The sequence below is a fragment of the Chenopodium album genome, chromosome 14, assembly GCF_948465745.1.
Source record: "Chenopodium album chromosome 14, dcCheAlbu1.1, whole genome shotgun sequence".
NCBI lineage: Eukaryota > Viridiplantae > Streptophyta > Magnoliopsida > Caryophyllales > Amaranthaceae > Chenopodium > Chenopodium album.
Window position 1 is genome coordinate 38,811,503 of NC_137847.1, and position 17,641 is coordinate 38,829,143.

At 36.2% G+C, this 17,641-nt stretch overlaps 1 protein-coding gene and 1 pseudogene across 1 annotated transcript; one reads left to right on the forward strand and one right to left on the reverse strand.

Annotated features, from left to right (window-relative positions):
- Window positions 1–794: 794 nt before the first annotated feature.
- Window positions 795–10,009, forward strand: LOC145578030 (uncharacterized; annotated as a pseudogene).
- Window positions 10,010–12,588: 2,579 nt separating this feature from the next.
- Window positions 12,589–17,427, reverse strand: LOC145578031 (uncharacterized). The gene is made up of 4 exons (XM_081635436.1): window positions 17,285–17,427; window positions 14,175–14,571; window positions 13,552–13,831; window positions 12,589–13,403 (listed from the first exon to the last, which is right to left on the reverse strand). Exons 1-4 carry the CDS (start codon window positions 17,425–17,427, stop codon window positions 12,589–12,591), a joined length of 1,635 nt encoding a protein of 544 aa, XP_081491562.1.
- Window positions 17,428–17,641: the final 214 nt, after the last annotated feature.

Here is a 17,641-nt window from a genome sequence, read left to right on the forward strand (position 1 = left end):
CACGGGAATTCCCCTGACACGGCACACGGCACCGCGACGCGGCAGTGTCCACCGTGGCATGGTACAGTACATCGTGTCACGGTAAAAAAAAGCGCGTGAGTAAAATGCGGAAATGACACGGAAAAGCACCGTGTCACGGTATGTGTACCGCGACACGGTAAAGATTGCCGTGACACGGTACTAGCTGCCGTGCCACGTCAGATATTGCCGCGATGCGGCAATTTTGCTGTTGCGCGACAATTCCAGTTTTTTACACATTTTTAAAACTACTATAACTTTTGATCTGTAACTCGGAATAAGTCATATAATATATCATTGAAAATATTATCAAGTATAATTTCCAACCCAATTGGAATCAGGTCAAAATCATTTTTAGATTTTACGATATGGCCGTTTTAGTGAAAGGGTGTCGGTTTTGGGCCGAGTTTAGTATTTTGCTCATATCTTCTTCGTTTTAAATTGGAATTAGGCTTATGATATATTGTTGGAAAGATTATTTCAAGGCCTATCCAACCAAATATTTATTGGATCAAAATTATAGGGCCACAAAATCATTTTCTCTCGGTTTTTTGATGTGGACACGAAAAGTGGAAAGTAAGTTATGGTTTAGGAAAATGAGCTAGGAATTGGATTGGTTTATGAAATGTATTGGGAATGAACATGGATTTAAGCACTCCAAATATTAAATACTCAAATCAACCAATAATGACGGTAAAAGGTTGTTCATCATCGGGTTTGGTTTTGGGGAGACATTTTTAAGTGTCTACAGTACATATCTAGGTCTTCCTGTTGACATGGGCAGGAGTAAAGTTTCGGAGTTCAAGTTTCTAATTGAAAAAGTTGATAGTCGGTTGTCTACCTTTTTTTACTCTTCAGTTGTCAGCAGTGGCAAAATTGGTTATTATAAATTCGGTGTTGGTGGCTTCCTTTAATCACATTTTGTCAGTCTTCAAGACCCCTTCCTCAATTGCTTCTCAACTTGAAAGTATTCTTGCCAGTTTCTGGTGGAGATCTTCTGGTTACAGGAAGGGTTTGGGGCTCGACTTCTCTACTTCATTTGCCGAAGGGATTGGCGGGGTTGGGTTTACGTAATATTGCCTGCTTTAACAAAACTCTCCTTGCTGGTACAGGGTGGAGGATTATTCATAATCCTCAGTTACTGGTTTCAAGGCTTATGTTTTCTAAATATCCCTCACTTGCTACTGCTCTGGAAGTTCGGATAACTCGTCCCTCTTGGGGTTGTCGAGGCTTGCAGATGGAGATCTCCGCGGTAGCTCCTGGTTTTCGTTGGAAGGTTGGTAGTGGTAAAAGTTTTCGTATTACTATTGATGATTGGGCTCCTGGGAGTCCAGTTTTGTTTAAGGCTGGTTTATCTCAGTCGGATCTTCCAACTCATGTATTTGATATTATTGATCCGCGTGCTAACACGTGGGACTCCTCAAGAGTCCATCGACTTTTTGACGGCCTAACAGCTTCTCAGATCTGTAGTTTAGACCGTCCACTAGAACTCATGGATAAATTTGTCTATTGGAAATTCACTAAGGATGACTCATTCTCTACGAAGTCTGCCTATGCTATCTTACTCGAGCAATCTACCAGACCACATTCTGGGGGTTCCATTCCTGCTTCCTGGTGGAGGAAATTTTGGGGATTTCCCATTCTACCTAAATGGAAGATTTTTGGTTGGAAAATTATTCATTCTGGACTTCCAATTGCCTCTGTTCTAACTATTCTAGGCCTTTTAGTTGATCCGATGTGTTGCTTTTGTCAGCAGGAACAAGAGACGGTTGACCATTTGTTTCGAGATTGTGAATTTGTTGCCCCTTTGTGGGTGCGTAGTTCTTTAAGATTTAATAGACATGGTCTTCTACATCTTCATTTTCTCCAATAGTTGTCCACTATGGGCTCTCTATTAGGGGCTGCTAAGGATTGGTTGAACCTAGTGCGGTTTTTCTCCCTTTTATGGGATATTTAGCTTTCTCGTAATAACGTCCAATTTTGGCAATAGGATGTCTCTTCAGATGTTTTTTTGATCCTTGCTTCCCAGTGGATTGAATGGGGGCAATAAGCTCAGGAGTTTAGCCTTCGTATCTCCTCCTTGGGTCCTTGTCTACAGCCTTCTATTTCGAGTGTCACGACTACTCTTTGTGGGTGGTCTACTTCTATTTTTGATATTTGTCTAATTTGTGATGGGTCTTGGTCTTCTTCGGACAATACGGCAGGTGCTGGTTGGATTTTTCGTGATTGTGTTTCGCCTTCAGTTTGGGGGAAGGTGCCCGTGCTTCTCTTGCGTCTTCAGCATTACATTCCGAGTTACAGGCTTGTTTTCGAGGATTAAAAAGTGTCTACGCTAGAGGTTTTTGCAGGATCCTTATTTACTCAGATTGTGATCCCCTGTGTATGATTTTGGCCCAAAAGCAACAGGATGATGTCTCTTTATGTTGGTTACTTCGAGGTATCAGAAAACTATAATCCACAATTGAGGCTTGTAGGATCTTAAAGGTTCCTAGAGAGTGAGTGGCTCTGTTAGTTGGGAAGGCTCGTGCTAGAGAATTTCTTTTGTGGTCTTTTTAAGTTGATTGTTTTTCTTTTGTTGTTCTCATTGTCAAAAAAAAAAAAAAAAAAAAAAAAAACCTTTTCATGGATCCAAATAATACATGCTGTAAAAATTAAAAAATTCTTTATCATATTAGCAATTTAGCTTTGTAGTTAGGATGCTTGAGTTGTTTTCCATACTCTATATCTATTCTTCCATGTAAATTTTTCTCTTAATATCACTAACATTTTTTTTCTTTCATACTACCTCCGATTTTTTTTTTAATTGCAAGTTTGGGGTATTTTTTGAGAGGTATAAAATATTCCAAAGTTGCAACTAAAAAAAATCGAAGGTAGTATTTCTTATTGTTTGATCTTGCCTAAAAACCCCCTAGGCTAATGTAGACTATGTTACTAATGCTCTGTAGTTTGTAGTCTGTAATATATATTTATTGAGTGTAACCTTGAATCCGCAATCAACATAAATTTCACACTAAACTACTTCCTCCGTTACGCATTATGTGCAACAAATAGGTTGACACGGACTCCAAGACAAAAGATGTTAAGGCTTGATTAGTAAGATTAAAGGGTAAGTGATTACGTGAAGGAGAGAGAGTGGTATGACTAATAATCTACCACATCACCACCAACTAACACCCCTCCACCACCACTATTATATCCGTGCACCACCTGAAACCCTACCACCAGCACCACAACTAGAAACTCCACCACGACCACCACCACAAACTCCACCAGAGAAATCCCAAAACCCAGGCCACTACCAAAAAACTCCGCAAATCCGCTACCACCAGAAACGACAACCCCGACAACCACCAGCGAAACTCTGTAACCCCGACAACTAGAAACGACCACCACCACCAGAAACTCCGAAATCCACCAGTGAAATCCCGAAGCCCCGACCACCAGCACCACAACGCGAAACCACAAGCAAAATCCCGAAACCCTCACCACCTACGAAACCCCCACCGTACTAGCGAAATCCACAGCACCACAGCGCGAAATCCATCAGCCAAATCGCACACCCAATTCTCTTTCTCTATCATTTCTAATTTTCGTTCTGAGATCCTTGGTGGTGGTGGTGGCGGCGATAAAGAACGAAGATGAACCCTAAATGAAGATGAAGAAGATGATGTTGGTGGTTGTAATGGTTTGGTGTCGGAGGTGTTTATGGTGGCCTTGGTGTCGGTGGTCTAGTGTCGAAGGTGTTCGTGGTGTTGGCGGTTTGGTACAGTGGTTATCATGGGTGGTCGGTGATGATGGTAGTGGTCGGTGATGATGGTGGTAGGGGAGAGAATGGGGTTTTTAATTATTAATGTTAAGTAATCTAATTAACTTAAATTAGTAACTAAAATAGTGCTATTAGTTTTTAAACATGGGTATTATAGTAATTTCATTTTTAAAAAGTTACCAAAAAAGGAAAGAAAAAGTTTGTTTCACATAATGTGTAATTTCCCTTTTTGGCAATTGTTGCACATAATGCGTAACAGAGGAAACAAATTCAAGTGGCCTAACATTTTGGTAAATAAATCAAAAACAATGGGACTCATATATGACCAAAAAGTTGTTGGCTTATTTACATTTTTGCCATTTTGTCTATTCATCACAATATTTTGTTAAATAAATTGTTGATTTATTTAAATTTTTCCATTTAATAAATAAAATATTGTTTATCAAGGAAATAAAGTTGTATTTTCTACCATAAAAATATTTAAATAAATGAAATAGATACTACTACTTATGATTTTAATTAATAAATAAAATGAAAATTGTACTACTACTTATTTTGTTTAAATGTTTAATAAATTGAGTTTTTATGATTATGTGGATGATATACCATACAATATTTTTTTTCACTTCATAAGATACACTATCGAATGGAAAATCAATTCTGTTGGAAGTCCTAGTACATACTCATAATACTTAATGCATTTGTTCAACCAAGCATCAAATAAAAATGAAGGAAATCATAAATTCTTGAAGGCTAAAAGATAGGGAGGGGGTGGAAAGTCGTTCTCTTAAAAGTAAGGGGATGGAACAACTTATACTAAAGAGAAGGGACAAAACTCAAAAGGTTGATCTTACAAAAGAGTCTATTCTAAAGGCTAATTATTAATGGATCAATTATCAACCACTTGTTATTTATAGTCTATGTTACTCTAACTCTTCATTTTATTTCATGTACTCGTGTTGGACCCTCGACACTCGGACAATTCATTTTAGTTTAAAATCGTATTGTTTTTTTTTCCACAAAATAGTTGAGCTGGACATTTAAACCCGTACCTGTGTCAAAAATGGGTACCCACGTTCGAGTAACATAGATAATAGCAAGTTTCTTTGGTGAGTGTAGATAGTAAATGGTCAGCAAAAATGCGCAAAGTTGTTGACTACTCAAATAATTGTAGTCTTGTTTTGAATGCTACATTGCTACTAATATAAGTTTTGTTCAATATTGAACAAGAAGTTGGTCTTTGTTGCTTTAATTAATGCTTTTCTTTCTATAATACTTTGATTTGGGCTCTACTCTCATAATCCAAATTGTCCACTATATGTATGGGACTTGCTTATTACTATGTATATATATTCAGGGGGTGTAAATTGGATGAATTAAATTTGTCATGACATCAATTTACGCTAAAATTTTATATTATTCAAATATCCAATGTTTAATTTTTACAAGTTTAATACAATCCAATTCAATTTTAATAAAAGAAAAGAAATATTATATAACTGATCAAAATAATGTAATGGGCAAACTAAAGTTACAAAATAGATTTGTGTCAATTAAAAAGAAACAAAGGTAACATATACTCCGTAATATTCAAACTTTTAAAGAAAGAATTTTGTTTCAAATATGAAGTATTTAGCAGAAAAAGTTTGGACCCAAATATTATTATTTTTAAAAATTATTTTTTTAAACCTAATTTAGCAAAGAAATCGAGCAAAGTTAACGCTTTCATTTTTCGTAACCACCCTTGGATTTTGGTTAGACAAATATTGATCCAAGAAATCATGGGGAAACCGTTCTTATCTAGAGCTTATTTCCCAAGATCTAATCCAATCAATCAATGATTGTTTTGGGGAGATGAGCTATAGTCATAGTATAAGGGAGGAGAGCCTCTAATTTAAATGACTTTGACTTGTAACATTTTACTTGCTTTTGAAACCATGTTCGAGGATCAATTGTTCATTTCCTGTTCTTCTTTTAAGCACTGTAAGATGTTTGAAGTTCTATTTGGTTAAGGGCATGGAATCAAACAAAACATCAGGTATCGACCAATAAGGGTCATATTGAAGTAATTTGCCAAATTTTGCTTTCGCTTCCCACGTTACTTAAGTCCAACAAACTCAACAATCTTACACAAATAATGGAAATAGACCATACCCATCTAATTCTTTTATCCAAACACACCAATTATATTTATTTTTGTTCGCACGCCCAATCTATATTACATACTAAAGGAATTTTTGGGAAATAATTTTCCCTCTTTAATGCACTTTTTTTTTTTTTTTTTTTTTTTTGTAAGGATCTTTAGTATATTTTGAAAATAATAAATCTATCCTATATTTCTCTAGTGAGTCATGAAAAAACTACATTATGTGTATATTTTTTTTAAAGTTTTTTTTCCATCCACTACATTTCATTAATTGAATAAGCAAAATTTGGAGCTAAAACAATTTTACTTGCTTTTGAAGCTAATTTCATAAACCAATTGTTCATGTCTTGTTATGCTTTTACATACTATAAAATGGTGTATGTTCTATTTGGTAAAAGATGTATTTAGGGGTCATATTGAAATAATAATTTGCCAACTTTTGCTTTCTCTTTCCTCGTGACTTAAGAAAAACAAACTCAATTGTTCCGCAAACAATGGAAATGGACCCTATCTAAGTTTTTCTATGGCACGTCGTTTGTATTACATCGAAAGTGATTTTTTGGATAAAATATTCCCTTCCAAATCCACTTTTGTTTTTCATTAATCTTTTGTCTTTTTTATAAATAATAAAACCACTTTATTTTTCCAAAATCATTCATAACAAACTACAACCTATGAATTTAAAAGTTTCTCTCTCTTATTTTATTTTTTTATATCCACTACATTTCATTAATTGAATAAACAAAGTTGTATTTATTTATTCGCATTATATTGATATTAATTATACTCCATACTTTTGTGTGTGTGTGTTTTTTATTATTATTATTTTTTTTATAGAAAAGATTCGAATTTTAAAAATAGCAATTGATGATAATTTTACATAGACTAAATTACATACATTGAACCATGTAAAAATCTTAATGAGCATGGCTCAAGCATTAACTCGTTGATAACTAAAACGCTTCCCTTACTTAGAATGGCTAGCACAATTTGTTCAGGCACACTTGCTAATAATGCACAAGTTTTATGACTAATAAGTACAAATATATGTGTATGTATTATATCAATAAAAATTCTAAGCAAATTTGATATTATTAAAAAATTATATAATTTTGTAATTGTTGGCGTTAATGAGTAAGCTTTACCTCATGAATATGCTTGGCAATGCATTATTATTTGCGAATTTGATGTAGTACGATTAGTGACAAGAGACAAAGTAGTGGGCCACCAACAAGTCTATTAAAAAACTTGTAAATTGTTTTTGGATCATTATACAAAGGGGTAAAAACAACCACGATTAGAGACCATTTTAAAAGGCAACACTAAATTGATCCAGTATGATTATACTCCTCCAATAATCCAAGAAATTAATGACTCCATATGGTTTTAATTGAAACATCTGGAATTCGGAGATGTTGGTATGGATCAAATCAAATGGTCAATTCCACCCATATTAGCCTATACTCAATTCTTATTATGATGTACTATAATAGTTGCAATCCAATGAGAATATGAAACATGCATGCATACAATTGTTCAATTCACTCCAAACTAATTAACTATTGCTAAGTCAGATGAATATTAATTCTCATAAAAAATTATTAATTAATAATTGTGATAAATTTATTACATATCAAAATTAATGGGATATTAACCGGTTGTTCACAATTACTCCGTATATAGTATCTTATTAGGCCTGAAGATTAAATATTAGTCTTGATAAAAAAAAAAAAAAAAATTAACAAGGTGATCATAATAAATCAACAAATGAAAAAAAAACCAGGAAAAAAAACCATCAAATCAATGATAATAATCAAGATTAATATTTTCATGTCATAAAATAAACAGACTGCCACTCTATATAAGGTGGTGATATGACCTCCCTTCAACCTGTGTATAAAATTATTCACCTCTTATCAACCTAGAATAGAAAAACCCAAAGACAAAATTTTTTTTTAAGATAGATTATTTTTCCACTGTTAAGCAAATTTCTAACAACTATGTCAAGCCTGTTGTAATATAAGAAGTATTTTCAAGGCTGTATTGAATATAAAATAATAAGATCGAAAAGATGATCTTATGACAAATAAAGAGTACAGTGTGTCGTGATGCAAATCACTGACTTGAAAATGAAATTCCGGCGCAGCCGTGGTGCTCAATTGTATTCGCCGGCAAGTTCCCTAAGGTTAACACACCACTTACACACAAAGGCACTTTTGGCCTTTTGGGTGGAAGGTTGGAGCTAAGTAACTTATGCCCAATATAGAGTATGTGTTTAAGCAAGCTTGTGTTTGATATGTATTTCTTGTATGTTTTATCAGAAAAATAACCTCAGATTTATAATGAAGATTGAAGAAGATGGAAGATCAAGGAGGAATCTTTTTAATGAATAATAAAATTAGAATAATCATGGTGATTAAAACACCATAATCAACCTCTTAAATGGGGGGTTACAAGAAATTAACCAAGAAAAGGAATCCAAGGGAACCGTTGGAGTCCAACGGACAAACTCGTGCCCGATCGGGCGGAGCTCGCCCGATCGGGCAGACACTCCCTTTTTCCAGACGTCTTCTCGCACTCGGTCAGGCGGGTCTCGCCCGGTCGAGCGCTCGATCTCGGGCGGAGCTCGCCTGATAAGGTGGCAGAACTCTAGAATTTTACAACTCTTCTCGCGCCCAGTTGGGTGATGCCCGCCCGGTTGGGCGCCCATATCTGACCCTTTGAATTTCCTTTCTTTATTTCCAACAAAGCCAAAATATGAGGTTGAAGAATAAAAAAAACCTTATCACTTAGCTCCACTAGACCTAATTATGCTTTCATTTCAGTATATCCAAAATGGTCTTCTCTTCATCAAACCTTCACATGTAAATGGCAAAGAATTTTCGATCTACTCGTTCCTTGATAGTCTTAAGGAATCTCTTTCTCATACCCTTGTCCATTTCTATCCATTAGCCGGTCAGCTTGTCATACAGACCGATGATGATCAACATGAGAGTCGCGTCTATGTTGATTCTAACAAAGGCCCTGGGGCATGGTTTAGTCATGCCTTGGCTATAGACATAATTGTTTCCGATATTTTGTCATCAAATGATGTTCCATTGGTAGTCAGGTCATTTTTTTTTACTATAATGAGGCGACTGTAAACTATGACGGTCACACAAAACCTTTGTTATCAGTTCGGGTTACTGAATTCTAGATGGGGTCTTTATCGCGTGTTCAATTTACCATGTTGTTGCAGATGGAACTTCGTACTGACACTTTTGGAATGTATGGTCTGAAATACATAGAGCCAAAGGACAAGAAATTTATGTTTTGCGTTTGCCAGTGCACAACCGTTGGTTTCCTAACGGATGTGCTCTTCCTATTCCCCTGTCATTTACCCACCGAGACGAGTTTATAAAAAGATTTGAAGCTCCTGAACTCCGAGAAAAGGTCTTCCATTTCTCGGCTGAGTCCATAGCCAATGTAAGAGCCATAGCTCACGACGAAAGTAAAACGGACACAATTTCTTCCTTCCAAGCCCTGTCTGCTCTTATCTGGAGGTCAATGGTTCGAGCAAATAGCCTACCGCGTGATCAAATTCTCTATAACTACATGTACGCGAGTAACAGGCACAGGCTAAACCCGCCTTTACCTTAGAATTACTTCGGTGCCTGTATTACAGGTATCACTACAAAAACTAGAGCAGTTGAATTACTCCAAAACAACTTAGGATGGGCAGCATCTCTGTTGCACCAGTCTGTAGTAAATCCGATTGATAATTTATACGCGATTTTGTTAAAAAATGGTTAGAGTCACCTTATTGCTACCATCTTAAAGATCTGCATGACTATAACACTATAGCCACAGAACATTCGCCAAGATTCGACATGTATGGCAATGAATTCGGACTAGGAAAACCGGTTGCAGTCCGAAATGGACCAGCAAATAAAGCTATTGGGGTTGTGATTACTTACCCTGGATATGAAGGAGATGGAAGTGTGGATCTTGAGATATGTTTTCCACCTAATTCAATGAAAGCCCTCGAAACAGACAAAGAATTCATGGATGCATTCTCATCTCCTAAATTATATAATTAAGGATTAAGTTTTTGTACTCCATGTTTTAATTGTTCTTAACTTCAAACCTGCTTGTTATCATCTCTGGAATTAACTATACAGAGAATTGAAGGTGTTTGTTTGCTTCGTTTTGTGAAGCCAATAATATAAGTGCAATAATATGTCTTCTTATTATAATTTCTTTGTTGAGATGAACTATGAATGTATCAACAAATTAAAAGTCTGAAGATTGCATAATGTTGCACATCGTCAACCTATGTGGAAAGGAGGCCATGTGGTGATAGTAAAACACAATTAGTAATTTTTTTTTAATTTCAATTTAATGATAGAAATATGTGTTTATTAGTAAAAACAAAGTACTAGCAATCTAAGTACAAAAAGTACTCTGTTATACCAATTATTTTGTACAACGCTATTATGTTCAGAATTCTATTATAGGAAGAGGAAGGTGTCTTTTTTGTAGTTGGAATTACTTTATTTGAGTGTGATTAATTATAGGTTCAGAATGACTAAGGCTTAGTTATTGTTCTAGTGTAATTGATGGGTACTGATAACAGGTGCTGTTAGGGTTGGTGAGTGCACAGCGAAAGTGAAGATGTGTTTGATTGAGATGTATAAATTGAATTGATAATTGGCAAGATAATTAATATAAATGAACACACGGTTTTATGTTACGACGAGCACTTTTATTCCACTATTTGAAAATAGGAGAGTACAAATATCCCTTTAAGGGTTTATATTACAATAGGACTCTCTCTATATTACTCTCTAAGGAGTATTACAAAGTAGGAATAGTAGATTTGAAAAGAAAGGTAAATAGTACAAGGAGGTGTAGTATGTAGGAAGGTTTGTGTATGGTATGTCTTTTTGTGTTGTGTTGTATTCAATAATTGAATGACCATGACCTATATTTATAGGTGTAGATGGAGCTTGGAAGAAATGGCCGGAATATTCTAGAAATTCCTCCATCATTCTTGTATCCATAACGTTCTAGAAAATTCACGAACCATGTATTATATTCTAGCTAATAGTTTCCAATGTCAATAATTCTCTAGAAAATTCAAGTATGATATTATTCTAGAGATTCCGGAAGCCTCTAGAATATGCACAATACTTCACCAAAATAATGGGCTTATAAAAAATTTGGGCCATACCCAACAGGTGCATAATGCCATAATAATGTAGGTTTATAAACTAATTACAAAATAAACTGTAAGATTGAATTATAATGTACTTTATGATTGGATTATTTGGTATTGTTGTAATTCAATCAATCACATGTATCCATTGCAACTACTTGAATTTATTATAATGCTACTTACATATTACGTATTCTGCTTGAATCCATACCCAAGTTATGATGTGTGTAGCCAAATTTTTATCAAAATTTGAATTAAATTAGACTTTTTTAGTTGTTAGTGAATGTGAGTATATTACTAAAGAATGGCCTCGCGCGCGATGTTCATACATAACTAGTCTTGTCCGAAAATATCTATCAGTTTGGATTAATGTTATAACTTTAGTCGTTGAAAACATTATGGAAAATATACAAAAGAAATTTTTAGGGTTAATAGGGTATAATTGTCCATTCACTATATATAAGTTATCTCAAACTTTTTAAAAGGTAGAGAAGAAAAGGAGGAAAAAACAAGCCAAAAAGTTACGCTAGTAAAAAACAAAAAGGTAAAATAAGAAGAAAAAAATGCCACACATGTTATTCGCATTCATAAATAAGGGCATATATGTAAATAAACATTTTTAGGGATATAATTGTCATAACACTATTCATAAGTGTTTGGTTAAACATTTTAAAAGGTAGGGATATACTCCGTATCCAAAGGGCACCTTCCACTGGGACCATTTGGAGCACGGCCCCTAATAAATTATTGTAATTTATTAGTTGATGAAATTAAATAACCTTATTTTACTTCTTGCCCCTATAATAATTTCGGGTAACATGAACGTATGTACTAATGTATATGAGCACACGATGGTTAGTTACTTTAATAAAAATATTCTAATCGTAATACTCCCTCCGTTTTTTTTTTACAAGCTAGAGTTGGAATTGTACACTATTCATATGCGACTTAATTCTTTTTACCAAATTGTAATATATAGATATGATCATATAATATGTTGTTGGATTTGTCATAATGTCTACTTTTATAAATTAACTTTTTCATAAATTTTACTAATCTCTAATTAAAGATATTGATAGTCAAAGTTGTGTCTCGACAAATGTGCAAATCCAACTCTAGCTAAAAAAAAAAAAGTTGATTGTCATATTTGTACGAGTAATCATTAGAGAATAGAGATCCCAATGCTTATAGTATTATACTACTCCCTCCGTCCCTTATTGGTAGTTCCTTTTGGCTAAATTATAGTCTCAACATGTTCACCCAATTTCCTTTTTTCAACAACCATTAATATTAATTTTTTTTTTATCAAAATCCCCTCCAATTTGCAACAATATTTGTGTAAATTTAACTTTCCCATGTAAATTTTATTTTTTTCATGTACTTTTATTACTTTCTCTCTCTACTTTTTTGCATATCCAATTTTTTTTTTTTTTTTAAGACAAACCAGATTAGAGCATTTTGTTAATCAATGGACAATTTGTATATGAGAACATACGAAGATACATTTGTAGGACAATGGTTAATCCATACTTGTTCAATACCGAAGGGCACTAATCTAGCTAAATGGTGGGCAACAACATTCCCATCTCTTCTAACATGCGACCAAGAAAAGAAATCAAAATCTTTGCAAAAGAAAAGAACATCATCTAAAATAGAATCTAAATCAGAAAAGTGTGTGACTGCCTTCTTGAGACAATCAACAACAACTTGGCTGTCAGCTTCAAAAATCACTCTCTTAGACCCATGATTGCGAGCAAGCTTTACACCTAGCAACAAAGCCTTACACTCGGTGATTTCTGGCGGCCAGCAACCCCTCATATGCCTAGTACCTGCCACCAGCACCTCACCCCTCTCATCACGCACCACAGCCCCAAGACCCACCCATCCCTCATCCTTAAGGCTTGCATCACAGTTAACCTTTACAAAATCAACAGGAGGGGCACCATACCTTTTGGCTTCTCTTCTTCCTATTGCTAGCAAAGCTGTAAATTTTGAAGCGTATTTACCATAGTCTTGCACAAGATTCAGCACTCTAGCTTTTACAACCAAATGTGGCACCTCCTTGTTGAAAATTTTATCATTACGGCGGCTCCAAATGAACCATAGAAGAGCAGCACCAACCTGAACCTTCTTTGCACTCACCTTCTTCCAATCTGCAATAGTATCTCTGAAATCACCTTGGTTAGAATCACACCTTAATTCCTCGCACTCACACTCCCTCCATAAATCTGCAACAGCCGGGTAGGTGAACAAAGCATGCGTGGCTGTTTCTGTTACTGAATTACACCAAGGGCAGCAGTCAAATTCAAGCATATGTCTTCGGAAGAGCAACTCTCGAGTAAGTAGAGAACCCGTACATAGTCTCCAAAGGAAGTGTTTTTACCTTCGGAATTGTATCCATACTCCAAATATCAGTCCACGTACTGTGAAACAAGTCAAGATTACAAGATTTGCCTAACATGTAAGCTGTCTTTACAGAATAGATGCCATCCTTGGTAACGGCCCAAGTCAAGCAGTCGTCAAGGGCTCTTAAACTGAGCGGAATAGCCATGATGCAATGAGTATCACGCTCATTAAAGTTGGCAGCAATGAGGTTGTAGTTCCACTCCTTGGTGTCTTCATCAATCAGGTCACGAACCAGATTATGGCCCTCAAGTCTCGTTGTTTGCATAAACCTCCCATTCTCATCAGCAAGCCAAGGGTCCTAGAATACATCTATTTTCGAGCCATCACCGACACGCCAAATTAAACCTTCTTTCACCAAAGATTTAGCACTCCATATGCTACATCAAGAATAGCTCCCATTAAGTCCAAGAGATGAACTCAAAAAGTCACCATTCGGGTAATATTTGCGCCTTATAACTCTACTAAATAGAGTGTTCGGAGTCGAAATTAATCTCCATGCTTGTTTGCTAAGAAGTGAATTATTGAACACCGCCATATCTCTAAAACCCATACCCCCCCAAACATTTTGGCTTACACATAGTCTCCCAACTAAGCCAGTGGACTTTCCGGGTAGAACCCGAGTGATCCCACCAAAATCTTACCGTCATTAATCTAATCTCATCAATCACTCTATAAGGCAGCTTGTAGACACCCATAAGATACGTAGGGATTTCCTGAATGACCGATTTCACAAGAATTTCCTTCCCTGCTCTCGAGAGCAATTTCTCCTTCCAACCTTGTAACTTCTTCCATATTCTATCTTTTAGGGCCACAAAAACCATCTTCTTTGACCTCCCTACAATTGTACGGATACCAAGGTATTTTCCATGTGAATCAACCCTTCGCATATTCAACACTTGAATCAATTCTTCCTGCCTTGACACACAAACCCCTTTGCTAAAAGAGACCTCCGATTTTACATTGTTAATTTTCTGCCCGGAAGCTGCTTCGTATATGTTGAGTATATCAACTATCTTAGAGCATTCCTCACGGTTGGCTCTAGCAAAGAGTAAACTATCATCTTCAAAGAATAGATGAGATATTTTTGGACCGTTTCTGCTAGCACCCGCTCCATGTTGGACAATATTTTATACTCTTTTAGAGTACTTTAAATAATCATATCACATTTTTAATGTATTAGAAATGATCTCTTCAGGAGATCCATTAAAATGTGTCACTTTCTCAAATTTGTCATTGTCAATTACTCAATTAGTGCTCATTTTCTCTTCCAAAGATTCTTGTCGTTGTAACCCTTTGGATTACCACACTTCAGGTGTGTTAGTTCAATAGCAACTGATCTTGTCCATCTAGGACATCAACTTAATATGTACATTTATAGCTAGTATATAGGTAATGACATTTATTCATATCCATCTTCAGGATGGTATCATTCTAAATATTTGATTATCATATGGCCACCTCTATTAAATAAATCATTGATATTTAGGCTAGTGTATGTACCAAACTGACCATCAACATTTTTAATTATTCATGTGCAAGGATTACATAAAAACAAAGGAATAAACACTATCTTCCCCTAATCCTTACATATGGGGGTATAAAAATAGTCCAACAATCTTAAATCCCTTGCTCCTTTTAAGCCATAAATTCTTTTAGCAATGCATGTATCAAACATAATAAAATTATTCTTATAAACTTGTACTCGTAACTCTTGCCCAATTATATTAATCTTTATATGGAAAAATTTTAAAATATGGGCATAATAAATACATTTTTCAAGCAAGTTGCTCAAAATATCATGTGTAATTACTTGAACTCATAATACATTCCTTTTTTTTTTCAAATAGATATTCTTATGAACTTTTCCATGAATAATATAATTAAAATAACATCATGCAAACATGCTTAGTTTTCTTTCAAGAATGCAATTTCTCATTCACTTCTGGTATGAGCTAGTGAGTCGTCTAGTTAGCTATCATTCACCAATTTGATCTCACACAAAATTTGCTATTAAAAATATTCAACCAAAAGAAAGATACATCAACTCTTTAAAAAATAAAATTTAAATATATTTTAACATGGTGGATAATCTAGTCAACATACTTTAGAAACTATATTAGTCATTTCTGTTTTCATAATATTCTCGAGGGTCTTTGACCCTTGCTTTCATAAATTTAGGTAACTTCAGATCCATTATATATACGAAAATAATATGTTCAAATAACTTCATTATTCCAATAATCTAATTTTATGTAGACATATACTATCAAATACTATTGAAATTGATCACATATCAAACATGCATCATGACAATATATTCCACAATACTATCAACTTAAATATTAATATGACCATGTGATAGGAATAGTGTCCTTCGAACAAGTTATTATTCCGGTAGAGGGTTCGGGCTGTTGAAAAGCTATTTATTTAGTAAGTTCAAGTGATCGGAATGCCTAGGTGGAGGCCGCTTCCGATCAGTAATATTAATGCATAATTAATATTACAGCTTAATCTTGACTGAACCCTTCGGGTCACACCCAAGCAACTAACGATCCAACATGACGAATTAATTCGGAAGGAATTAATGAGTCGCTTGAGTAATTAATATTTAAACGTCGGAAATCGAGCTAAGAGCGTCGAAACCGAGCGTCGCAAGTCGAGTCGAATTAATTAAAGACGAGACGGTAAAATCACTAATTAATCAACAATTTACCAAAATACCCCTAGCATCGGAATGCCCCGAGCAAACCGAGTGCTAGGGGCATTTGGTATAGCCAAGGTGGCTAGCAAGCGCACCAAGCCAAGCTTAGGCTGGCTGGTGTGTGCTATTGCACCATGGCTAGCAAGGCTGTCAGCACATGGCTAGCAAGCCATGCTAGCATGTGCGTGGCAGCCGCAGCCGCAGCCACCTAGCAGCATTGCGCGCATGGCGTGCTACCAAGCAGTCATGCCGCAACAGCTAGCAGCAAGGCCAGCACGCATGGCGCGCCAACCCACAGCAACATGGCGCGCATGGTGCTGCGCCAGCCACACTAGCAGCAGGCCAGCCGCACACCAAGCGCTAGCTAGGGGGCCCCTTGGATGCTTGGCTTGGCCTGCCACGTGGCAGATTCTGATTGGGGTAAGTGGAGCATAAGGGCCGGTTTCCTCAAGCCTTGGGGATCAAGTGTGGTCCCTCCCTTTCCCTTGTGGTCCTCACCTAACCCCTCCTCTAAGTGTGCCACTTGTTGATTAATTTGTTGTTGGTTATTTTCTTTTGTTTTTGATTTAAAAATAAAAGGAGAAAATTGATTTTACCAACTCTCCTACATTGATGGGAGAGTGGATTTCTCACTTGAGTTTCCCTATAAATACCCAACTTGGGATATGGGAAAACTCACTTGAGTAAAAGCTCAATTAGGCATCTCCACTTGAGAGAAAACCTATAAGCTCATTAATTACTCGGGTAGTCTTTTGGTAGAACTTGGCTAACCTCCAAGTAGTAGACCGGTCGGGTCGAGTTGTGGGTGGACTTCGTTGGAGGTCCTTGCCATTTGTAAGGCTCGGCTTGTCACAAGAAAGAGCTCCATCCGGGTGAGCGAAGCACGCTACAAGGGTAATTTAGTCTTTTCTCTATTCTTTTCATTTATGCATTTTGTTATATTAATTGTGAGTTTGTTCTTGGGCTCGGGTTTTATTTTCGCGGTGAGTTGGACTCATCGAAACCCAACAGCGATGATGACTTTCAGGCCATATACTTGGTGTATCTCACTGTGCCAGTTGACCCATGTCAGTATCCGAAGGATATTGACATATCTTTGGGTGTGCTTGTTCAATGCCCTTCAGCCGAGCCTGCACTATTTTAAGAAGCTGCACAATCTTGTGTAGAACCTTCAGAGTGACCATGGTGACCATGGTCCTGGCTGATGGCGAATTGAGAGTGCGAGGAAGCACCTCACAATGTGGTCGGATGACACTTCGGACAAGGACTGGAGAGGCCAGTGGATCGGGGTTAAGGCTCCTTCGAATCCTGATCACCCGTACTTTTTCGATGCTCCCCAATATTTGATGAAGCCTGATCCGGAGATGAAGGGTCTTAGCGCTAAAGAAGATGGTGCGGCCAGGGATC